Here is a 27,209-nt window from a genome sequence, read left to right as displayed (position 1 = left end):
TGTCATTTCATGCGCCAGGGCATTGTATCTAAGATATTTTCCAGGATTTTCCATAAAAGGTAGGGGTGGGAGGGCCTCATTCAATGGTCCGCGTAGTTTCTATTTGTCCTTATTTTTACCCCCAAGCAGGAAACTGATTGGCCTCTATGCTGGCCAATGATGCGCTACAAATGGTGACGGTTACGGCTCCGAAAATGTAATTTAGACCCGCTTTGACCGCAAAATGGTTACATCAGGCTCGGGAACTTGGTGGCACATGCAATGCAGTTCCGTCTCACTCACTTTCCTTACAAAGTAAATTACCACGGCGATGATACATACGGGCCGGGAAATTAAACACATTCGCTGGCGTGCAGCGCGATTAGCCGAGGCGCGCCACCAAAGCCGTGTCAGATTTTTGCCACCCCTGCAAGGCCAAAAAGACACTATAATGAAATCAGATTGCAACCTCACTTGTAGTTGTGGTTAAAACTTGTGAGCCGGTAGTCATCATTTAAAATGTAAATCTTAAAAAAGCTTAATTTTCAAATGTGGTTGTTCATTGAAGCTGAAATTAACAGGGAATGGAACGCCCCCCCCCCCCTCCTCCGCCTTGTAGTTCTAGCTCACTGAGCGCCACAATCTCAAGGACAGTCTTAGACAAGGGCAACTGCTGCTTTTTACGCATCCGTACTGTATATTCAACAATGGCGCCGCACACTCAATGAGATGGAAGGCAGAGAAATGCTGAAGTCACCTCCTATAAAAGTGCTGAGCGCGGGTGCTCGCTATGAAAAGACCCCCAATGACAATTTGCACACATTAGCCACCGGCATCGCTATCGGGCCGTGGGAGTTCCCGGTGCCAAGTGTGAAGGGACATTGGCTCCAAAATTACCTCAGCGAGCAGATTCCTGCCGATGACAGAAGGCCACCGCACATAAACTCAGAGCCATTAGAAAATTAGATTGATTGATCACTCCTGCGCAAACGATGGAGGTGAACTCTCAGTTCTCTGTGGATGATGACGCCAAAATGTTTAAGCATCTCATTTGTGATCGGATGCCGTAGTGAATTTTGTTTAGCATGGTTTTGTTGAGCATAGTAGTGTAAACGTCACAAATATTAGCTTGTCAGAACTAGGCTTTTATTTTATAGCCTCATGCCACTTGGAACACGTTGAAGATTTGGACAGTTGCTCTTTAGCCCGAATTTTTGGAGATTGGTAGAGTTTAATTTAGAATAGTAACAGCAAGAAATTGACATTGGTCTTGTGCTACTGGCTGATATTGGTGGGGAAGGACACACCCGAGCTCTCTCTGGTTGCTAGTGTTCAGCCCCGTGACTCAAACTCGCCTCCATTGAAGCTGTTAGCTTAATGACTCGTGACTTGCTTGGTAATCTAAGATATATTCTTATGCAGTAACTTTTACTACGCACGCATTAGCTGGATTTGTGACACTAAATTGTGCTACACATTGGTTTTAGAATAGGGAGCTGTTTTTGGGATGTTGGGTCTGATTCATAAAGTGTCATGTGACTTCCTGATCCGAAGAGAGACAGCAACGCACACCAGTGCAGATGTTTTTACTTGATTGTGATATTTGTGTACTTCCTTTTCGTTGTATGAGCTGCAAGGCTAGCTGGGGTTTCGTCTCATAATTCTGAATAGGCCAAAATGATGTAAGACTCGACGACTTTGACTTGAACTCCGTGAATCCAACTAATCATTTTCGGAACAAAGCAAATGCTCATCATTTACACTCCATAAAGTGTCAGCCGACAAGGTTAATGCCTCTCAGTAAACCATTAGCACATACTAGTTTTATTTTCATCTGATAATTATACATTTACTCACCTATTCAGAACATTTCAATATTTATCTTCCACCGTTAGAGTACGACACTCCTACAAGTAGTGTCGTACAAATATAAACACACATCATTCAAAATATTTGAATGTACACATTCATTGAATAGTTGAGTCCTTCTTGATCTATCTGCAGCCTTTGACACCATTTCTCACCCCATCCTGCTCAACCGACTTTCCACTCTAGGCGTAACACACACCACACTTAGTTGGTTTCACTCCTACCTCACTGGCCGCTCACAGTTTATCCAAATTAACTCATTCACTTCATGGTCCTCTCCTGTGTCTTCTGGTGTGCCCCAATGGTCTGTTCTGGGGACCCTTCTCTTTATTGCATACATTTTTCCCCTTGGTGATATCTTCCACAATTTTGACATTCACTTTCACTGCTTCGCGGATGACACCCAACTCTACCTCTCCAGTAAACCCAACGCCTCTCTTCCACCTGCATCCCTTACACTTTGCCTCTCAGAAATTAAATCCTGGTTTTATCATAACTTTCTCAAACTAAACAGTAGAAAAACTGAACTTCTCCTGGTCGGTACAAAATCCACCCTTCACATAGCAGTTTGTCCAGTTTGTCTCTCACCATTGACAGTTTTACTGTGTCCCCCGCCCTTCAGGTCAAGAGCCTGGGTGTCATCCTCGATAGCACACTATCTTTTCACTCCCATATAAATAGCATAACTCGGTCTGCATATTTCCACCTCCGTAATATCAATCGTCTCCGTCCCTCTCTCACCCCTCACACCGCTGCTATCCTTATCCACAGTCTCGTCACCTCCCGGATCGATTATTGTAACTCAATACTTTTCAGGGTCAATCAAAAATTTCTCCATAAGCTCCAACTATTCCAAAATTCCTCAGCCCGGATCATCACTAAAACCCCTCCTTTCACCACATCACTCCTGCCCTCCAGCTGCTCCGATGGCTCCCTGTTAAACTTCGTATTGATTTCAAGACACTTCGGTTTACATTTAAAGCCATGCATAACCTTGCCCCCCCCCCCCCCCATCTGTCCGACCTACTTCAAATCTCCATTCCCTCTCGGGCCCTCAGATCCTCTTCCTCCCTCCACCTCTGTATGCCCGCTGCCCGTCTCACCACGATGGGGTGCAGAGCTTTCAGTCGCTCCGCTCCCAAACTCTGGAACTTCCACCCAAAATCCGTAACATTGACTCCCTTCCTACTTTCTAATCTCACCTGAAAACCCACCTGTTTAAACTTGATTTCATGGTCTAGTTTAATCTGCTGTTTGATTATTTATTGTTTTATTTATGATTTTATTGTTTGATGTATTGTTTTTATTGTAAAGTGTTCTTGGGTGTTCAGAAAGGCGCTTGTAAATTAAATGTATTATTATCTCATCTCATTTTCCGTACCGCTTATTCCTCATTAGGGTCGCGGGGGTTGCTGGAGCCTATCTCAGCTGTCTTCGGGCACGAGGCGGGGGACACCCTGAATTGGTTGCCAGCCAATCGCAGGGCACACAAAGACATACAACAGTCACTCTCACACTCACACCTAGGGACAATTTGGAGTGGTCAATCTGCCTGCCATGCATGTTTTTGGAGTGTGGGAGGAAACCGGAGGACCCGGAGAACACCCACACGGGTCCGGGGAGAACATGCAAACTCCACACAGGGAGGCCGGACCGGGACGCGAACCGGCGACCTCTGCACTGTGAAGCCGGTGTGCTAACCACTCGACTACCGGGCCGCCTTGTATTATTATTATTATTATTATTATTATTATTATTATTATTATTATTATTGTGTGAGATCACTGCATTTTCAGTTTTCATAACCTCTCCCTCCTTCTACATCAAACTGTGAAAAGCCGACCCCCGACGGTCAATTTCGTTTGGCAGCCGCTTCATCAGAATTGGATTGTGTTTGACCCTCTTTCTTTCCGATAGTGGAACAAGACGTTTCAGACCGTGCTGGAGGTTATTCTTTATACGGAATCCATGCATGCTTTTTGAAAAGAGATATTTGTTGGAAGTATACAAGTGGACACTAGCACCCCCTCACTCCCTCCTCCATGATTCCATATAAAGGCTGTCACAGGTCACTTGCTGGAGAAAAGCGTGGGCATTGTTTGTCAAGTCTTTGCCGCAAAAATGCAGGATTATGGATTCAGACATCCTTACACTGCTGTCTACATGGATCTGCCCTCAAGGTTATTTTTGCCCAGTTTTGGTATCAATCTGATTCTCCCTGTCCCTCCCCTGAAATGATTTCAGCCGGCGCAAGAAGTGGGCCAGAAAATATTACCCGCTGAGTGTTACAGCAGAGAGGAAACCCCCATCCCTTCTACGTCGAAGCGTATCACTTCAAGTTGATGGACGCTGATCAAAGCGGTTTCCACGCTCAAAAATACAAAAGATAAGGAAGTGTAGGCGTGATGGGGGTGGGGGATGTTGGCGTGCTAATCAAGTGAATCATAGCACAGTGCTAACAAGGGCATCACTTGGAATTGGCTCATTTCATGGCTTGCAAATTCATTAGCTGACCTAGAATGAAACAGGAATGCCGGTTTCCGACACTGAGTCGACAGAAGAGCTTATCGTTGTTGGCCCTCCCTCACAGAGCAGCTTTGTCAAAAGCTAGTCTTTCATTGGATGATGTTTTCTTGGGACACCCAAAAATTGAGAGTGATCAAGACAGAGAGAAAGAGAGAAAGAAAGAGAGAGAGAGAGGCAGAGAGAGAGAGAGAGAGAGAGAGAGGGAGAATGAGAGATACCCTCAGAGAGAGTAAAATAGAGCGAGAGAGCAAGAGAGAGAAAGAGAGAGACAGAAAGAGAGAGAGAGAGCGAGAGAGAGACCCTCAGAGAGAGTAAAAGAGAGCGAGAGAGAGAGCAAGAGAGTGAGAAAGAGAGAAACAGAGAGTGAGAGAGGCAGAGAGAGATACCCTCAGAGAGTAAAAGAGAGCGAGAGAGAGAGCAAGAGAGAGGGAAAGAGAGAGAGAGGGAGAGAGAGACCCTCAGAGAGAGTAAAAGCAAGCGAGAGAGCAAGAGAGCGTGCAAGAGAGTGAGAAAGAGAGAGAGAAACAGAGAGTGAGAGAGGGAGAGAGAGATACCCTCAGAGACAGTAAAAGAGAGAGAGAGAGAGAGAGAGAGAGAGAGAGAGAGAGAGAGAGAGAGAGAGAGAGAGAGAGAGAGAGAGCAAGACAGAGAGAAAGAGAGAGAGAAAGAGAGAGAGTTAGAGAGAGAGACCGCTAGCTACTTAGCTGGCTAAATATGACGCTCAGAGAGAGCAAAATAGAGCGATAGAAAGAGAGAGCGAGAGAGACACCCAGAGAGAGTTAAAGAGAGAGATGCTCAGAGAGAGAGAGAGAGAGAGAGAGAGAGAGAGAGAGAGACAGAGAGAGAGAGAGATTGATGCTCAGAGAGAGAGAGAGACAGACAGAGAGACAGAGCGTGAGCGAGGGAGAGAGAGAGACCCTCAGAGAAAGTAAAATAGAGCGAGAGAGAGAGCAAGAGAGTGAGAAAGAGAGAGAAACCATCAGAGAGAGTAAAAGAGAGCGTGAGAGAGAGCAAGAGAGTGAGAAAGAGAGAGAAACCCTCAGAGAGAGTAAAAGAGTGCAAGAGAGAGCAAGAGAGAGAGAAAGAGAGAAAGAGAGAAAGAGAAAGAGAGAGAGAGAGAGAGAGAGAGAGAGAGAGATAGAGGGAGAGAAAGAAAGAGAGAGAGAGAGAGAGAGAGAGAGAGAGAGAGAGAGAGAGAGAGAGAGAGAGAGAGAGACAGAGAGAGACAGAGCGTGAGCGAGGGAGAGAGAGAGAGACCCTCAGAGAAAGTAAAATAGAGCGAGAGAGAGAGCAAGAGAGTGAGAAAGAGAGAGAAACCCTCAGAGAGAGTAAAAGAGAACGTGAGAGAGAGCAAGAGCGTGAGAAAGAGAGAGAGAAACCCTCAGAGAGAGTAAAAGAGAGCGAGAGAGAGCAAGAGAGAGAGAAAGAGAGAAAGAGAAAGAGAAAGAGAGAGAGAGAGAGAGAGAGAGAGAGAGAGAGAGAGAGACAGAGTGAGAGAGAGAAAGAGAGGGAGATAGAGAGAGAGAGAGAGAGAGAGAGAGAGAGAGAGAGAGAGAGAGAGAGAGAGAGAGAGAGAGAGAGAGAGAGAGAGAGACAGAGAGAGACAGAGAGAGACAGAGAGAGAAAGCGAAAATGATTCTTTTAGCCATGCCTATCTTAATTGCCAAGTGGGCCAGCGACCGACAAGGAAAATAAATATATAAATAACCATCCGCCCCAAAAATAGAAGTATCGCCAGCTCCCAAGTTGAAAGGCCTCACGTAACCCCATTTTCCATTAGGACTATTTCTTGCACACATGAACGATGGGTCCCTAAGAAACCTTCTTAGCACGATCAAATATTAAAATATCCATGGGCAGGAGGTTTTTCCTTCACTTAACTTGGATAGAGATGATTGCCTCCAGATGTATGGAGTTGGAGTTTGTCTGCCCCGATTGATGCGTGGCCCCAAAAGATGGCGACAAGAATTTAAAGGCAATGTATGTTGCACAGTGTAGCCTTAAAGGACAACCGACGTCTCCGGACAAGTTGTGTCCATAATTTGTAAAATGGCTTCAAATAACTTCTACTGGGCGTATTTTCATAAGATTCCACCGCATATAGCTATATTTTACGTTTTAAGACTCGCGCTGAACATTCAGGAAGTCTTGTATTTGAGTTGGTGACGAGTCCGTACGTGACGTCAGAAAAGGACCGCCTCCTGACCGTAAAAAAGACGCGTTGCAGCGTCTTTCCATCACATCAATGTATTTTGCTGTACTGTTTTTTTTTAAACCTTGTGTTACACCCAAAAGCCGCCAGCAGAGGGAGTCTTAGCTCCATGGAAGGAATTTATCAGCCTGTGGAAACGGGCTGATTGATTCCTCACAGGAGCTGGTCGACATTTTTCTGCCTCTTTTGTGGGACGTTACATTGCAGTCCAGATGCCTCAAAATGACACGGAAGGACTTCTTTAATCGATGGCAAACATGTATGCTTTCCTCTTCAGAACTATTTGAATCATATTCATAACTGGATATGTAACAAGAAAGCATATTCTCCGAATCTGAAGCCATTGTTTGGATTCTCCAGCAATGCAAGACGTCTTGGCGTGACGTCACAAACTGGGGGTGGGACTTTCTGAAAATGCCAAATTCGCAGCTCAATTTTTTTGTAGATTTTGGACACTTTAAGTCATTTTTATTGGTGTTTTGCATTTGAATAAAAATATCATACTGTGTGTTTTGGGTATTTTAAATGCTATAAAACGTTTTTCTGATGTCAGTTAAAAAACAAAAAAGTTACGTTGGTTGCCCTTTAATTCTGTCTGTTGGGCTCATGCATTTCAAAAGAAATAAATCACTCAAAATTCCTATATTTTATTTATTGACTATTTTATGGACCAATCAGGATAACTTGTAACATGAGAAAAAGTCTGTTGTCATAAACGCTGTGCCTGAAACGGTAAAAAAAGTCAAGAGGAAAAAAACGGTATATCTTTATTATAAATAAAAGTAAGAAAATAAATGAATAGCAAATAAATAAAAAATAACAAGTAATTAATTAAATAAATAAATAAATAAATAAATAAATAAATAAATACAATGAAAATCCTGAGATGATACAGTAAAAAAATACTGTATTTTCCAGTGTATAAGGCGCACCCAAAACCCTTCATTTTCTTCAAAAGATGACCCTGCGTCTTACACGCAGGTGCACCTTATATGTGAAGTATTATTGAGCTACAACAGGTCTCGCAACTACTGTCAGCAGCCACAGACTCCATTTTCCCCCGTAGAACAAGTTTTCAAACAAGAAAATGAAAATATGAATGCCAATTTCAGTCAAGAGCAAACAATTCTGGAGTATCATGTGCATTTTGTTCAATATGTTACGTGCATATTTTGGTCAGCCATGGTGGAAAAAAATAAATTAAATACATTTTTATACTAATTGAATGTATCAATAAACAATGAAAGAATTTTTGTGTTTTATTTGTATCTAATTTAAACTTTTGTAACGCTCACATTATTTTAACACGCACCACAGAGTCGCAAGTATGAAAATTTCCTGATTTATGATTTCTGAAATTTAACATGTATGTGTAGTAGAAACAGTCATGGCTTAATGCGAGCTATGTGTTTGAGAAAACAGGCCTTTCCATTTGTGAATAAATTCAAGTGATCACCGTAATTTCACTTCCCATACTTTTGCTGGCGCGCCGTCAGACTTTCTTTGCTCCATAAAGGTCAGTATAAACACCCCTATTCTTTCTTTCATTCTTTCGGCATTGTCACACAATGTGGCCCACACATTAAGGGGAACATCTACGTTGACGGTAGAAACTCTCCAAGTTATCCCTTTTGTCCCAAAAAAAAGTAAATCAGATCTGTTCAGGAAATACCAAAAATAGCTTTTAGAGAGCCCGAATCCAGCCCAGTAATAGCACTTAGACCTGCTCCTCCGAACACTCGATTACAGCAAATTTGGAATTAGCTGGCTGAGTCAACATTGGCACATTGGTAGCAATATTCATTTGCAACTTTTATACCTGTAGACTCAAAGCACGATGGATAACTCGGGCCAACGTCTTTGTCCGACGTTTTTGGAACAGATTGAATGGCTTATTCTCCACCCCCCTTTCCACCCACTACCGACTACTCCATCTGCGCGGTACAAGGTTGGATTGCCGACACACCGCGTGTGCTTTATTAGAGCATAGCGCTGAGCATTTTGTTTCCTCTTATTGGATTACTTAAGCGGCATCTTCCCAGAGCTGCTCCCCTCAGGGGTCCTATTTGGGCTGCAGAAGATCTTTAATCTGATTCCCGACTGGACAACATGTGTAACCAAACAGCGCTGGCTTATATCTGTACCTCCAGGCGTTATTTAGTCACCGCTTCTGCTTCTTCGGGCTTGGCAGCGACGTGACAACCGTGCTGAATTTGTGATGCGTCTGAAAACCTGGCTGAGCTAAAAGCAACTTGGGCTGGAAAAGCAAACAAATCAATCGGAGATACAGAGAACAATTAGTGTGGGATGTTGGATCCCGATTGCAGTCGTACTTTTTTTTTTGGGGGGGGGGTACTTGATTTCTGCAGTAGGTTTCTTGCTTTTTTTCTTTTTGGGAAAATCCTTCATTTGATTCGAGGTATTCATCGTCGTTTTCATCAATATATCGTATTTGTCAAGTCGAATGAAAGCTGAAAAAAAGGTGACTCAGTCTGGTGCCGTGAAATCAACCAAAATTCTCCAATGATGGTTTGATGTTCTTGTTTCTTTCACGAGGATGTCGCCCAATACCACAATCCACAGATTTAAATGAGCCTTGGAAGCTTGTGTATATTCATTTAAAACAATTGAAACAGGCACATTTAGGATTATATACGATTATTGTATTTTTTACAATACTGTACCATTTTCTTAAATAACAAATGCAGTTTTGGTTTGCCTTTTTTTCTCCACACAAGTAAAATTAGGAAATTTCCTTTAGAATCTCTATTTATTAATGCATTAATTAATTAATAGCATTAATTAATTAATAGTTACTTTTTAAAGAAATTAATTAATTCCTGTCCTCGGTTATTCACATATTTATTTGCTTGTTCATTTAGTTATGTATGTATGTATGTATGTATGTATGTATGTATGTATGTATGTATGTATGTATGTATGTATGTATGTATGTATGTATGTATGTATGTATGTATGCGTGTATGTGTGTGTGTGTGTGTGTGTGTGTGTGTGTGTGTGTGTGTGTGTGTGTGTGTCCGTGTGTATGTGTGTTTGTGTGTGCGTGTGTGTATGTATGTATGTATGTATGTATGTATGTATGTATGTATGTATGTGTATATGCAAGCATGCATCCATGCATGTATTCATTCATTCATTTATTCATTCATTCATTCGTTTATTCATTTATTGAAATATGTCACTCATAAGACAAGCGGCATGAACAATAATGTGACGAGAGCCGGCTTGATGATCTGAAACGCCATTTGTGGGTTTGGCAGATTTTTTTTTCTCTCCCAGGAGCAAAGAAGTGTGACATCAATCTCGCCCGCGGCTGCTTGGTTTTAAATCAATCGCCGGAGCTGACAGATTCTGATTGGAAGGCCTGGATTTACCACATAATATTCAAAGAGAGGGTTTGTTTTTTTGTTGTTGTTGTTGTTGTTTTTCGCCACAATTTGGCTCAGCAAGCAGTTCAGTATCTGCGGGAACAACAGGTCTCCGTCTTTTTAATTACAGTCATGATTAACTTGTCCATTGTGGACGGAGGACTGAGATGAGGGTAGGCGAAGATGGTTGTGGTAATTAACAAGCAAACATTTTCTTTTTTAGGGATGTTTATTCAAAAGTAATACATCTTTATTTCGATAATAATTACCTTTCTAGATTATTTTCATTTCCTCTTCTGCATCTTTAAATTAGTTTTTCCTTTGGATTTTTTAAATTAAAAATATATTTCCCCCTTTGCATTCATAGGTTAGTCTTTGATTGAGTTTTGAAAATGAATATAGATTTTTTCCATTTTTTATTTTTTTTTATTTTTTATTTATTACTTTTATTTATTTATTTTTTTATTTTGTACTTGTTCCTTTGAGAATATTTTAATTTGTTTCAGTAAATATTTCTTGGGGGGCTTTTTCCAGTTGACTTTATTTCAATTCTCCATTCTTCAATTTCTGTTCACCATGACACATTTTTGTATTTATTGATTGACTTATTTATGTATTTATTTATTTACTCATTTTTTATTGATCTGTTTATTTGTTTGTTTGTTTGTTTGTTTACTGGTTATTTGTTTATGTATGTGTGTATTTATCTATTTATGTATGTATTCATTTATGCATTATTTATTTATTTGTTTGTTTATTTACTTATGTATGTTTATTTATTTAATATTTATGTATTGGTATTATTATTATTAGTCTTTTTCAATTATCTATCGTTCTTACTTATTTTGTTTCCCTGCCCCACCCGACAACAACGCCATGACGCATTTGCTCGTGAAGCAAGCATCTTGGGTGAGCTGCCACGGGAGCACGTTCCATGACAAAGGTGCTCAATCTTGTGAAGTCAAACGAGATTGCCTTTTGCTCTCTATTCCCGCTTGGTAAATACTGACAAAAGAGTGCTCATTGTCTCGGAATAATCGCCGCTCATGTCGCCGTCGCGTCTATTGTATGCAGAATGATGTACCTCCAAGCTTTTTTTCCCTTTCTTTCTGTGGATGTCGTCATCGTTACAACCCCCCGGCACCCGCCCCCTCCGATACTTCCCCCCACAACCTCACCCATTGCCGGCAAAATGGAATTGATGCTTTCTGTTTTTTTTCCGTCACAGGAGAGCGCCTTCTCATTTTCCGCTCTCGCTGCCGACTTGTACACAGCAAGGCAAGTTTGTTGCTATTTGTGTGTGCGTGCGCGAGCGACTGTGTGTGTATGCGGGGAGGAAATGGTTGTTGACAGCATAATAGGGGTATGAGGATGCAATATAAATCCTTAATCATGCCTGAATCATGAACTCCAACAACCCGGTGTGCACATCATTTCGCCGGAAACACAGCAGGCGAAGAACCGGATGCTTCCTTTCATTTGTTTGAAAATATATTCTATTACTTCTCATTATGTTTTTTTTTTTAGATTCTTGTTCTGCTCCTAGTTGGAGTTCTTTTTTAAAAGTGCAAAGTTTCTGTATTTTCAATTTATTGAGCACATGCGCATGCTAACAGTGAAGAGATGATGGCTTCAATTTCTGACTGCGACCTTCTTGTGTGGATTGTGCAATCCAGATTCCGATTGGATTGCAGCATCACAGAGGGGGCCGGTTGTTGTCGGTAGCTCAAGCCGCGTAATATGTATTTTCTATATAGATGCTAACGTGCAGGGAAGCAACAAAACCGAAACGGATTCCATCCATCTGTGATGGGCAAATGGAAATGCCAATCAAGATGTTAATCCGAGTCGATGTTGAAGCCGAGAAGAGTGACTACGCCATGTTATTTCTGCATATGTGAAATGTGCAAAATATTGTACAATGTGGTCAGGCCACTTCTCTCCTAATCAGCCTTTTGTAGGCTCGTTGAGGAGATAAGGCGACTGGTGATGAACGAGAGGCGGGAAGAGTGTCGCAGACCCGGCCTGCTCTCTATAGGAGCTCTTTTGACGTCTTGTGTAATTGCGGTACAAAATGGACTTCAAGGCACTGAGGCGGACGCTCTCCAAAGCCACCTGTGCCATTACGGACAAGTTTGGGATACAAAGCAAAATGGACAACCATTTATTTTTGCACGGGTGGGACCACAGGACGTTATTTCATGAGAATTAGCATCTCTTCCTCAATAATCGTCTAAGTCAGGTGTTGTCAACCCAAAATATATGACCAAAATCACAAAAAAACAAACAAAAAATAAATAAATAAACATTTTATATAAGCCTTATAATCACTCAATCTATGGGTCCCCTGACCATTATCCCCATAAATCACCCTTTCAGACTTGGTAGGGGGCATTTTTATCATTTCTGTACATAAAAGCAGAAGTTTCGGCTGGCTTCACTTGGTCAAGTCATAGCACGGCTAATTTGAAAGCCTTAAAAAACAGCCGCCGGTGAAAAAACAGACGTCTATTTGCATAATTTAACTGGCATCTTAATTATTGTGTCAGGGTGTATGCAAATGACTTCAAACCCAGAAGAAACTTCATTCGACTCAACAGCTAAAGGACTTAGCATATTGGGCAAAAAAAATGACAGTGATTTTAAAACTGGATATTCTGGGACAAACGGATAGAGATATATCTCCAAGTACTTCCAACCACGTTTTATCCATTGAATTGAGGCATTCTGGCGGTTAGTTGGACTAAAGAAGCTCAGAGAAGTAAGATAGGGCAAAACCAAAGAAACAGAATGATGACACGAAATCTAAAATGTAAGAGGAGCAAGTCAACAATTTGAGCTACAGTATGCGTTTGTTCCTACAAACTCAGATTAGGAGGCGTGCAGCATCATTGAGGATCAACTGAAAATGCTTGAGGGAGTACTTGCTATCTCGACAAAATAAAGCACACTAGATAGGCTTGATTTGTGGACAAAGGGCCTTTTTCTTTAGCTATGTACGGTAAAAATAAAAGACAAAATAAAATAAACCATATTTATTTATTACAAAACTGCTCCAGTTTAAAAATTAATGTCCATTTTAAAACATGTGAGACTTGTGTCTTTCGATATGGTGCCCAGAGGTCCGACGACGGCAAAGAGGGATCGACCAGGGGTTAACCAACATGCTCACTTCTGTTTTCTCTTTATTTAAATTTATTTCTGCATCATTCTGGGGCCTTGATTTTCTCCAGGCAGGACAAACGTGACCTCAGTAATAAAAGACTGCCACGCATAGAGCAGTGCAAAGGAAATATCACACTTTCTGCCGGTGCATCAAAGATTATGACAATGGGGAACGTCTGGACTCGAACAACCAAGGCAACCATAATACAGCCAAATTGAATGTCAACCGCTATCAAATGACAATAATCAACCTCTCCTTTCTCATGAGCACCTTGAAACTGTAACTGATGCCTTTGTCACATCTTGGCCTGATTACTGTAATGCACTTTACTTTGGAGTCAACCAATCCTTCATGAAGCGTCTCCAGCTGGTCCAGAACACTGCTGCTTGCCTCTTGACTGGTATTCGTAAGAGGGACCATATAACTCCTACTATGGCATCCCTTCACTGGCTGCCTATACATTTTAGAGTTCTTTTCAAGATCTTATTATTTTGCTTTAAATCTTGCAATGGTCTTGCGCCTCCACCCCTACCAACCTTCCCGAGGTCTGAGGTCTGCTGACCAGACATAATTAAATTTGCCAAAAACTAAACGGAGGCTCAGAGGGAATGGAGACTTTTCCGTTGCTGGTCCCACTCGCTGGAATGACCTGCCACTGAACATTCAGCAAGCCCCCTCGCTGCCCATCTTTAAAACTCACTTGCACTCTTTGGCATTTGACTTATGATACAGACTTGATCTTAGTTTTATTCCCTGGTGCTTTTTACTAACTGTGTGACTGCTTTATTTCCTGTATATCGTAGTTTTTAAGTTAAGCGCTTTATTACAGCTTCAGCTATTGTTAAAGCGCTATATAAATCAATGTGTATTGTATGGTATTGTATTGTTAACTGCGAGCGTCAAAGTACGTGCTCTTAATATGAAAACTGCTAAAATAAATGACATATGTCCTTGACCAAGTGGAGACATACCACGCAAAACAGTGAGCCGGGTGGTTGCGCTGGTCTCCCCGACGCTGTTGGAGGCGACACATTCGTATATGGCCTCGTCACGCGGCGTGCGCAACGGCTGGATGCGCAGCACTGAGCCGGATCCGTCGTCAAACTCGATCACCTGCAGGTGCGAGAGACACGGTGTGTTAAAGGAGAATTGGGGCGGAGAGGGAGGTTACAAACAACACGAAACCACCGTACACACAGGTAACACACAGCCCGGACATGTGATGGCGACACGGCTTCTCCGAGTTATATACCGAGAGTATTCATAAGTACGGTACGGCACAGGATCACACAGAAAATATCGAGTAATTCTACTAAGTGCTTGTCTAGCTTTAAGAATGGGCACATTTGAACATAGAATTTCGAGGGTGAAACTTGTCAAATTCAATGTGTCCCACATTCTTAAAGCTAACACTGGACACCCTGAAACGACGCGTGTCAATGGGACAAAGTAGGAGAAGGGCCATGCCGAAAAGTGCAAAACGAAAACGCCGTAATGCGACTGGGAAAGTCACTGAACCATCAGACAAAAGTAATATTTCACGGTTGAATCTGATTAAGATGGAATTTAAAAACATTAATGAATTTGTCATAAAATACCATTTATAATAACACCAACAATAATAATAATAATAATAATAATAATAATAATAATGTTTATGAATCTCTTTCGTATGTATTACATAAAATATAATAATAATAATAATAATAATAATAATAATAATAATAATAATAAGAAGAAGAATAAGAATAAGAATAATAAAGTATGTGATTGTGTTTCTTATGTATTATATTAGAAAATATAATAATAATAACAGTAATAAGTATAATAATAATAATAATAACATTGATTATTATTATTATTATTGGATTGGATTGGATTAGATTTGCCTTTATTAGTCTCACAGTGGAGAAATTTACATTTCACAGCAGCAAAGGGTTGCAAGGAATGAAAGTAGAAAAACAACATACATGAGCTAACAAGCTAGTATTGTTATTATTAATCACACACAAGGATCATAAAACCATGTTTAGAAGATACTGTACACCCGGCCAAAAAAACCACCCCCCAAAATCAACAATTGTTTTTTATGTCTCTGTATAATACAGTGATTTACTTCTCCCATTTATTTGAATCTGTTATTATCATCCAGTCACATTTGTTGAAGTGCATGCATCTGGCTTTCCTCTATAATCTAGAGTCAACGTCATTTTTTTTTTGCCGTGGTGCTGAAACCACATGAAGAAGTCAAGAATAACTGTTGATTTAACTATAGTTTATGTTACTACTATTAAAGGACAACCGACGTCTCCGGACAAGTTGTGTCCATAATTTGTAAAATGGCTTCAAATGACTTCTACTGAGCGTATTTTACAAAGATTCCAGCGCATATCAGAATCAGAATCAGAATCAGAATCATCTTTATTGCCAAGTATGTAGAACACACAAGGAATTTGTTTCCGGTAGAACACGCTGCACTAGTATCGTCGTCAAAAAAAACTGCGAGCTATATTTTACGTTTTTAGACTCACGCTGAATATTCTGGAAGTCTTGTTTTTGAGTTGGTGACGAGTCCTCACCTTACGTCACTGAAGGAACGCCCCTGTCCGAAAAAAGGACACATTGTAGCAGTCCTTCCATAACGTCAATGCATTTTGCTGTACTTGTTTGGTCTGAAAACTTCGTGTTGCACCAAAAAGAGGCAGAAGAGGGCGACAAAGCTCAGTGTAAGGAATTAATCAGTGTGGAAACGGGCTGATTAATTCCTTACACGGAGCTCTGTCGCCATTTTCTGCCTCTTTTTTGGTGAGACATCCCCCCCCCCCTATTGCCTCAAAATGGCACGGAATAAATTATTTAATCGATTGCAAACATGTATGCTTTCTTCTTCAGAATTATTTGAACCATATTCATAACTGGATGATTAACAAGAAAGCATATTCTCCGAATCTGAAGTCATTGTTTTGATTCTCCAGCAAGGCAAGACGTCTTGGGGTGACTTCACGAACAAGGGGGCGGGACCTTCTGTACTGGCCACTTCCGGGTTTTTTTTTTTTTTTTTGCAGCTTTTGGACACTTTAAGTCATTTTTATTGGTGTTTTGCATTTGACTAAAAATATCATACTGTGTGTTTTGGGTATTTTAGATGCGATAAAACGTTTTTCTGATGTCAGGAAACAAAAAAAGTGATGTTGGTTGTCCTTTAAGGGCCTGCTCACAAGAAAATGCTTCGGCATCTCTCTCTTATTTATTACCGTATTTTCAAGACCAAAGGGCGCACCGTGTGAAAAGACGCAGTCTCATTTATGTATGCCATTTCTGTATTTAACTTACACATTGAGCGCACCGGCTGATAGGGCGCAAGTTTTATATACCGGTACATATCCTCTACTGCCATACGTACGTCCACCTCACAACAACACACAGGTCTCTTTTTTTGGTGCGACATTTCCACCCCCTATTGCCTCAAAATGGCACGGAATACATTCTTTAATCGATTGCAAACATGTATGCTTTGCTCTTCAGATCTATTTGAACCATATTCATAACTGGATGATTAACAAGAAAGCATATTCTCCGAATCTGAAGCCATGGTTTTGATTCTCCAGCAAGGCAAGACGTCTTGGCGTGACGTCACGAACAAGGGGGCGGGACCTTCTGAAACTGAAACTTTCTCAGATCATTTTGAAGTAGTTTTGGGAGACTTTAAGTCATTTATATTGGTTTTCACTTTACTAAAAATATCAGCCTGCATGTTTTGGGTATTTTAGATGCTGTAAAACTTTTTTCTGATGTCAGTTAGGAAACCAAAAAATGGTGTCGGTTGTCCTTTAAGAGAAAGAAACATTCTGGGAGACATTTTAGTAAGGATATCGGAAGCTGACTTTCAAATAATATGGTAGCCCAGATCTGGCCAATAGACAGTGCGTGCTACATGCTCAATACATGCTCAATACTCTGAATGGGGATTTCAAGTTGTTCGCTTTTCCACTCGTTTGGTCAGGCTTCTCCATTTGGACCACTCCTGTTTCAAAGTAAGTGCCAGCAGAGGTTTGCTTTAGATTTCCTTAATTTGAACATACACGTCAGTAGCACGTGATTAAAACGTACTGCAGAAGTAACAGGCCACTTGATGATTTATTTAATAATCTGTCGAAACAGATAAGACACGAACGACGATGTCACGAACTGTTTTGCATTTTATTGTACAGTGCGGACGTGGAAGGCTGTCATAACTCACTAAATGCTGAAACGTATGAGCTCGGAAACACAACACTTGTTGGCAAAGTGACACCACAACAACAGACGCCACTTTGGAGGCCAAAACAGCACAGTTGAGTGGGGCAGCTTTGTAAAGTGGTGATCAGAAACTATGGCAAGGCTGTCGGCATCAACGTGTACCGTTGTGTCAATCTCATCACCTGCCTTTGACAGTACTTGCTAGCACTGCTAGCTGCTGAATGCTAGCAACAGACGCAATGGAATACCATTAAGGCCCAATCCCAATACCCGCGGTCGTGCCTTTGTGCCCCTCAATTGGGCCTTAATTCTCGTCACATTTTTTTTACTTTATCTTTATTAATCCTTTTCCGCGTGGCCCTAAAACCGTTTGTCAGACAGAAACAAAGCACAGACAGTCAATGGCTGCCTGAGCAGCTATTCCAGGCATGGGCAAACTACGGCCCGCCGAACTTGCCCAAATTATAGTACAAACAGTGTCTAAAACTCATGACAAAAAGCTAACGAACAATAGGGCAGATAACTGAAAAGTTGCCTGCCCCATTTTTCCCAATTTGAAGCAAAATGAGACCAATCCCATTAAGAAACATTGTCACAAAGTATAAAGTTTTTTTTAAATCAAGAATGCACCAACTACAAATGCTACCTTGCTTAATTTACGGTAAATGTGCATGGCCGTAAATTTTGCTACGGTAGTCGATTGTCATTGTGGTGCACAATGCAACGTTTGCATTGATTCCTACGAGCCACTAAGCCCCTTTCATAAGTCTCACGTACACTTTACAGTCACGGTTTAATGTAAATTTACGTTTTGTAGCGTCACATATGTTGTTAGCTTCTTTTGAATCTTTCTTCTAGTTTGAGGTTCTGTGCATCTATTTTGGAAAATGACATGCAATTGCACGACTTTGTAACGCTTGCGAAAGTCCGGAAGAAAGAAGCAGGCTTCTGATTGGCTGCCGAGCCGAGTATGCAAATTTCAACTGCAGGTCCTCTATGTTTGTGTGCTCGGCGACGGTACACGTGTATTGTTAGCGCGTGAAGGCGAGAGCGTCAGTGAGGAGTTTGTTGAGCGCGTGGTCAGGACAAACCATCTATGATTTGGCGGAATTTAACACAAGTAGGTATTATTGAGCTTGAATATTTCGTTTTGTAATAATATGTTTTGAATGTTGAAAGTGATTCCATTTTTCAATAAATGTTGATTTCTTTGCCCCTTCGATGGAAACTTAAAAACAGACGCAATCTTGATAAATCACAGTGCATATGTTATTTTAATCTATTTCCATTTCCTCCTCCAAGTATCTGCGAAATAGTCTGTAAATGCCATATCTTGCATATTCCTTGAGACAAATTTATTAACTGATCAGGGATATTTTTCACATTTGAAAGACAGTTAATAAATTGGGTTGTAGTGTTTTTACTGTGCTATGAGGTTTGTACATACTACATTTAAAGGACAACCGGCACCATTTTTTGTTTTTGTTTCCCACTGACATCTGAAAAACGTTTTATAGCATCTAAAATACCCAAATCAGGCAGGCTGATATTTTTAGTTAAATGAAAAACACCAATAAAAATGACTTCAAAATGAATCCGGAAATGGTCAGTTTCAGAAGGTCCCGCCCCTCTGTTCGTGACGTCACGCCAAGACGTCTTGCCTTGCTCGAGAATCAAAACAATGGCTTCAGATTCGGAGAAGATGTTTTCTTGTTCTTGTTCTTCTGAAGAGGAAAGCATAAATGTTTGCAATTGATTCTAGGAGTCCTCCCATATCAATTCGAGCCGTCAATGACAGCAATGTAGCACCCAGAAAAAGCAGAAGATTGCGCCCAAGCTCCGTTGGAAATGGGCTGATTTGTCAGCTGGGAATTTGTGTCAGCGAATATCAAATAGTTGTCTTGGTGCAACACACAACGATTCACCATGGCGTTATTTATGTGTTTTCCTTCTAATTTCGCCATCAACACGGATCAACACGGATTAACACGAAGTTTTCAGACCAAACAAAGTACCCAAAATGCATTGTATGTCGCTTTCTCGGTCAGGGGCGGTCCAAACGTGACGTCACATGGGGATCGTCATCAACTCGAAAACAAGACTTCATATATTCAGCGCAAGTCTTAAAACGTAAACTATAGCTATATGCTGTGGAATCTTTGTAAAATACGCTCAGTCGAAGTCATTTGAAGTGATTTTATAAATTATGGACATAACTTGTTCGGAGTATTTCCGGCCCAAACACTCCCTCCAAATGCTCCTGGCCCGGCCCCTCTGTCAAATTTTAGAACCCAATGCGGCCCGCGAGTCAAAAAGTTTGCCCACCCCTGAGCTATTCCTTTGTATCATGAGTTGAAATAGCGCCACAGAAAGAGACAAATTCATTGGACGAACAAAACAGAATGTGCACAAAAAAATAAAAGTAAATACATAAATAATAATAATAATAATAATAATAATAATAATAATAATAATAATAAAATGAACCCACAAACTAACAAAAACATGATGTTATTTATCATAGCGTGTTCATGCTCTGCGCCGGGTACTCACTGTTGTCTAGAAAGCCCTGTGTCATAACTCAAAACTTTTTCAACAAATTAAAGCTTCTTCATTCACCCGCTCACACACACGGACGACTCAGGAATTGTTGGGCAGATTGCTTTTTGGGGTAACAGTTCACTATGAACCTGGAATTTTATGTAATATATATACAGTAAAGTCTCGTTATATCGATATCGGATATATCGATAGTCCCGGTTATATCGATACTATTTCTATGCACGCACGGAGAAAATTACATGCAAACAGGGTCGGATATATCGATAGTCCCGGTTATATCGATATTTTTTCGGACTCCCTTGAATATCGATATAACGAGACTTTACTGTATATATATATATATATATATATATATATATATATATATATATATATATATATATATATATATATATATACACAGACGCTCTCTAACTTACGTACGAGTTACGGTCTGAACGGTCGTTCGTAAAATGAATTTGTTCATAAGTTGCTTCAGTGCTATATTTTGTATGGAACATATGTTTAAGGCTTACATAAGTATGTTTAAGGTTTATATACGTATGTTTAAGGCTTGTATCGTTAACCAGTACATATTGGTTTGTACTGAAAAATAAATATTTAATAAAATATATGCTCGATAAAGATATGTACATATACAACTGGAGAGAATACATACATATGTTACTACAAAAATGTACGTGTTCGTAAGGAGGGAAGCGTCTGCACACAAAAATTGAGAATTTTGCCAATCCGCTCATTTACTTAAATAAATCACTCATAAGAACGGCAGGATCAACTATAACATGATGGGAGCCGGCTTGTTTTATCAATACTTTAGTACGGGGGTCCCCGACCCCCGGGCCGCGGACCGGTACGTGGGTCATTTGGTGCCGGGCCGCGCAGAAAGAATAAATAATTTACATAATTTCCGTTTTATTTATTATCTGAGTCCGAACTATGTTTTCTTTTGAAAAATGAAAAGTCACCGCTTGCAGCGTATTTCCGTGAAGAGGAATGGGTCGCAAAGCTCGCTTACTTGTGCGACATATTCAACCTGCTCAATGAATTCAATCTGTCACTTCAAGGGAAAATGACAACTGTCTTCAAGTTGGCTGATAAAGTAGCTGCATTTAAAGCCAAACTGGATTTGTGGGGACAGCGCGTGAATAGCAGTGTATTTGACATGTTTCAAACATTGGCGGGGTTTTTGGAAAAGACTGAGCCCGAGCATTCATTGACGAACTGCCAAGAAATGGATCCGCAACCCATTTGTCAACAAACCAGGTGAAACCAGCATGTCTGTGCAAGAGGAAGAACAACTGCTGGAGTTAGCAAATGATGGCGCACTAAAAAAGTATGTTTGAGACAACAACTCTGCCGGTGTTTTGGATTAAAATGATGGCAGAATACCCCGAGATCGTCACAACAGCACTGAAAACCCTGTTGCAGTTTCCGACATTTGTGTGAAGCGGGGTTTTCTGCAGTGACCGCAACCAAAACAAAGCTACGGAGTACACTGGACATAAGCAAGACACTTCGGGTGTCATTGTCTCCCATTTTTCCTAGATGGGACCGTCTCGTTGCAGAGGAACAAGCTCAGGGGTCCCACTGATTCAGTTGTAGTGAGGTGTATTTTTCATGTGCTTTGTACTTGTTTTTGTGGTGTATCTTATTTTGAAGGCACGTTTAAACATTACCATGGTGAGCATCGAGCGTTAAGGGGCTGAGACGATGTTACATATGTTGTTGTTGGCGCGATGTTACCAGGACTCTGCTAATAAAGTTGTATAAAAATGCACAATTTATTCACATTTATTATTATATTTAAAAGAAAGAAAAAAACAGTTTCCATGCCTGTCGTATCATTTTATTTTGCTGTACTTATCCGTCGGTCTGTGAAAATATTGTCTGACATTCACACGGTCCATACGAACGACCGTTCTATATATATATATATATATATATATATATATATATATATATATATATATATATATATATATATATATATATATATATATATATATATATATATATATATAGTGTTTTTTTTATAGGTAAATCTTGCAGGCAACCTGAAATAGATAATGGGTGACATTCCAAGGTTACAAAAGGCCAAATTAAGTTTACCGGTAAAAGTTCTACTGTGTTTTATCATCATAATGAAAATTCACACAAAAATCAATCAGCCCAAAATTATGGGGAGCGGTACACAGACACAAACGCACACACACACATCACACACACACACACACACACACACACACACACACACACACACACACACACACACACACACACACACACACACACACACACACACACACACACACACGCTCACACATACGCCCTCTAACACGCAGTCAAAATACAATTTTCAACATTTCTTTGGCCATGCTTGTAAGCTTGTGGAGGGCGGAGGAAATGTTTATGTCAAGTGATGAACGTCGTCGGCATGCGGCGCAACGAGCCATGTGATCCACTCTGATAAGATGTTCAAGCCATAGCAGCGACAGCATTGGAGTCCGGTTGGGGGGGACGCAGGAAATTAATACAACTCTTATCAGAGCTATGCACATGAGAATGGAGTGCAGATCCGCGTTACGTCCAAAAATGATGATGTTGGGGTGTGCAGTACGCTATATGGACAATAATATAATTGGTGAATCTCTTGATAGCCGAAGCAGTGAATGAAAATATAGAGTGACGTCAGTCCAAATGTGGCTGTGTGTTTGTCCATGTGGCATACATTTGGAGCAAGCTGCCATGGAGCAAAAGAAAACAGTGCATTTGTAATTAAAAAAAGTGTCTTCAAACGAAACTAAATATTTTTTTATGTAACAACAAATAATTAGGCATTTAAAATATTAAATAAAAAAATACTTATTTTTTATGAATGTTTTTTTTAATGAATTATTGTTTTTTTATGAATGAATAATTATTATTTTTAATAAAACCATGAATTTTAGCAATTGCAGAGTAATTCTAAATTTACATTACAGGTAACATCCGAGTTATGACAAAACGGTCGTAAGTAAAACGGTCGTAAATCGAAAAGCATTCAGAATGGCTGACGCGAGAATCACATGATCATAACAAATGACGACACGCTGGCATCTCCTCTACGATAGGATAGTATACGATGGCAATCTGTTGTTTTTAAGCAACAGATTTTATTTCTATTGAATATGATTATAACCCAAAATGTTGACAGTTCATTTATACATCTTATAACTTTTAGTGTCATTTTAATCATTTCATATTTTATATTACCGATCTTTATTACTGTGTCGGCACACACGCTTTCTGCTGACCTAAATACACACGGCTTCCCACGCATGCGAGCTGTCCAAAAATCGCTCTCCCTGCTAACGGAGAAGCCAGAAGAGGTCACCTGTCTCAAAGAGGCGGTGGCGCCAACCGTGAGCCCGACACTGCGTTTGCATCGCGGCGATCCCACCCGCTCCGCCTCGGCGTCGGTGGACACCCCTCCCACCCCCCGATTGCTGTGCGAGTGAGATGCTGTCATGCTGGAGAAAATTGTCATATGCGTTTGTTAAGAAACAGTTATTTTGTATTGTCATTTTGTGCAATGCTGCTCCGACACATACTTATTTGATATTGTCACATTCGGATTGACAGCTGGGGGCGGGCCCATGCCTCCCCGTTTCCACGACTTCCTTCTTCTGGACAGCGGGTACGAAAACGGGACGCTGTCAAATTGTAATTGTACTTTGTATTACCCTGGACTTTCTATATCTTCGTCCGAGCCCCTCCCCCCCCCACATCCTGTAATCCTTTCGGGATTGTTCCGTTTCCGCACCACCGTGTGCGATTTGCTTCTCGCCATATATATATATAAATATATATACAGTGATACCTCGGTTCTCGACCATAATTCGTTCCAGGACCCTGTTCGAAAAGCGATTTTTTCGAACACTGAAACCATCTCTTTGCTCCTGTCACTTGCGAGTTGACAGTGGGGGGGGGGGCTGCCTCTCCCGGCCGTTCTCCACCTGCTGTCAATTCTCTAATCATGGACACGGGGCATTTATACGGTTCCAACGTACCTGGACTCTTCCTTCGATGCGCGAGTGTATCCGGTCCGAGGTATTTTCGCTGCGTCCCTTAAATTTATGTCATCTTACGGGATTGCGTAATTTAGCACCCTCGTAGTAAGCGGGTCGGATCACCCCCTGCCTTCTTACTCGCTGTGTTTTCTTTTATTTGTGAATAAACATCCTGCTTGGGTAGTATACGTCTCTGCCGCCTGCTTTGGGATCCCAAACATTCCACTACGTTCCGACCAGTCAGTTGCCGTCACTCTCGCTCGGAACGTGGACAGCTACGGATGACTCGGCTACAGGATGTTCTTTTCTATCCAATGACACTTGCTCTCACTCCCACGGTCACATCACTAAATTTCACAGCCTCCTTATTCTTTAATATTGTACTGATCGTAGATTTCGCCATGCTGTATTCCCTAGCCAGATCAGACACTCGCACACCTCCTTCATATTTTGCGATTATTTCTTTCTTAAATGCAATAGTTGTACGCACTACTTTTCTTTGTCACTTTAAGCCTCAATTACTTTCTTTGGAGGCATGATTAGGGGCTAAAACTCTTCGTACACCTATATTAAACGCTAGAGCAAAACACAGCATATCCGCTAGCGCCGAACAGAGCGATACTACACGTACGCCGCTCAGCACCCCAACCTCGCGTACGCACTCACGCGTCGTGTTGGCATTCCGATTGGTGTTCGAACTACGAAGCAAGAATATCTCTAATATTTTGTTCGAACTCCGATTTGTTCGAACTGTGAGGCGTTCGAGAACCAAGGTACCACTGTGTGTGTGTGTGTGTGTGTGTATATATATATATATATATATATATATATATAGAGAGAGAGAGAGAGAGAGAGAGAGAGAGAGAGAGAGAGAGAGAGAGAGAGAGAGAGAGAGAGAGAGAGAGAGAGAGAGAGAGAGAGAGAGAGAGAGAGATTATTTTTACGTTTTACACTTTATTGAAAAAAAAAAGTATTTTATTTTATGTACGTATGTATGCATGTACGTATGTATGTATGTATGTATGTATGTATGTATGTATGTATGTAAGTATGTATGTATGTATGTATGTATGTACGAATGTATGAACGTATGTACGTATATACGTATGGCTGTATTTATCCATTTAATTATTTATTTATTATCCTAGTGCCAGATTTTGGTTGGTGAATGTTGAAACCCATCTTGAAAATCAATTATTTGTGTTTCTCACGATCCAAAGCAGAGCTCCCGTTAATGGAACATAACACTTCCTGCTATGGACATGACATGTAATCTAAGTCTGAGCATCATGCGTGTAGGGATGGGGAAAAAAAGGAGCTGCTTCTTTTGCCTCATGGCAGCTTGTGAGTGTGGTATTTTCATTTATGCGTGCATGTGCAGCAGCCCGAATAGCAGTACCAAGTGTTTGTCAGCGAGCATTTTACATCAGAACAATAGACCTAATACCTCGAATCGCTGGTTGCTCACTTTCTTCCCCTTTTTGTTCCACACGATCTTGGGGCGCGGGTCGCCCGTGGCCTGGCAGATGAAGGAGGCCACGCCACCCTGCACACCCGTTTGGTCGTTGGGCGTCCGTAAAAACTTTGGCGGTGCTAAGGGAGACAGAAAAAGATGTCGTGTTCAGTTCCAAGCGCTATATAAATGAATATCTGTATATGTATTGTATTGTATTGTGTACAGAAGCCCCCATTTCAAGCTCAGATAACTCAAGACCCATACAACTTAGGAAATAACTCTTTTTTCTGATGTAAGAAGATAATCTCAGGTTTCTTACGCTGCATTGAATGTTTATGTAGTCATAAAACTCAATATTCTGTGGGTCCTGCAATTTGAGTGAAAGTGACAAAAATCATCACAAAAACCTCACTTCGACTCCTGAGAGAGAGCCAACAAGCGCCCGATTTGCAAACCTGTCACCTACGATCCACTTGCTGTTAATACCCTTTTAAGACCCTGTGAGCACCAAATAAAGTAGGTCCTACAAATTCCATTGTTGATGTAAGATACACAAAAGGAGCCTTAGGTAGTTTATTATTGATGAATACAGTATGTCACAGAAAATCAGAAAGTGCATTTTTCAAGAATATCGATGCCAAATTGTTCTTTCTTGGAGGTTTCAATAATGATTTTGTTTTATAAAATAAATTTAAAAATACACTTCATAAAATACAAAGAACAAACATGATGAATTTAAAAATCACTCCAAACAGGAGAGAAAAAATATAGCCAAAATGTATCTACAGCATATTTTAGTTTTTGTTTGATATGAAGATAAACAGTAGCACACAAACATCTGTTTTGAATTGCCTCAAGCTTCAATATGACGGCGAAAAACCTGTGTGTCCGATTTATTCGAAGGTGATCTCCATCTGTCCTCCCGCGGGGGCCACCGGGGTCTGTTTATCAATCACTTTGTTTGCAGCAGACCATGAGTTAATGCCCGCCAGCTGAATTTTGGGGACGGGGGGGAAGCATTGGAAGCAAGGAACAAATTAACCTGCCGTTCTCGCCGATAAACAGACGGGCAGCTGGCCTTCTGACGCTCCTGCAAATGAGTGTGCGATATCACCTCAACGTCTCCCCCGACTCATCCACGCGGTTGGCGTGGCAGGACCAGAAAGGGAGCCGACGGGCAATTGATAGGGACGGTGCCTGCGGGTAGGGTCTGGGAGACAGAGGGGGAGGTGTTGCGTACACGCCCAATGCCACAATGGGCGAGTGACTGAGGCGTGACGTGAAGGTAATGGCGTTTTCACAGACACGGATGGCCAAATCGCCATCGCTCGGCCCATTGTCGGCGTGCCAGCCCTGCGCCGCCTTTTGCCCCTTCACTAGACACAAATTCACTGATTGCTTTTTTTCCCAAACATAAAATAATCTTTCCATGGGATATCTCAATCACAACAATATGAAAGTAGTAAATAGTGTCAAGGATATATGCTGAAGTGCTACATGACAAAAGGAGCGAAGACAGAGGTTCTCAAACTTCAAATACCTTTTACAAAAGCACTTGGCTCCAAGAAATGCAGTCTTTCGGTATGATCGGTGCATAGTTTGCACTTTAAACCAAAATACAGATCGTTAGCTGGTCATCTGGATTAATGACATCCTCAATCGCGACTGTAAAGTAAGACATTTGAGCAAATCATTCACTCAAGGGACATTCTGTGCTGCCATCATCCCAAAATCTCTCAGCATATATGTACATTAACAT

General features: G+C 41.0%; 1 protein-coding gene across 39 annotated transcripts in view; it reads right to left on the bottom strand.

The window, feature by feature from the left end:
- The window catches only part of ptprda (protein tyrosine phosphatase receptor type Da), a 348,859-nt gene that overhangs the window by 49,178 nt on the left and 272,472 nt on the right, over nt 1–27,209 (bottom strand). For 20 of the 39 annotated variants that reach the window (XM_088990305.1, XM_088990307.1, XM_088990334.1 and 17 more), the window contains exons 10-11: nt 25,442–25,587; nt 14,113–14,254 (exon numbers count right to left, since the gene is read on the bottom strand). In XM_088990305.1, the coding sequence (XP_088846431.1) occupies nt 14,113–14,254; nt 25,442–25,587 (288 nt within the window). Of the gene's footprint in view, nt 1–14,112; nt 14,255–25,438; nt 25,588–27,209 lie in introns of all 39 variants that reach the window. The other 19 variants (XM_088990303.1, XM_088990302.1, XM_088990306.1 and 16 more) reach the window with 1 other exon arrangement.

The sequence above is a fragment of the Hippocampus bargibanti genome, linkage group LG02 (assembly GCF_051943395.1).
Source record: "Hippocampus bargibanti isolate YZ-2025 linkage group LG02, ASM5194339v1, whole genome shotgun sequence".
Taxonomy (NCBI): domain Eukaryota; kingdom Metazoa; phylum Chordata; class Actinopteri; order Syngnathiformes; family Syngnathidae; genus Hippocampus; species Hippocampus bargibanti.
The sequence above is the reverse complement of the archived record's forward strand: the minus strand, read 5'-3'. Positions and strand labels throughout refer to the sequence as shown.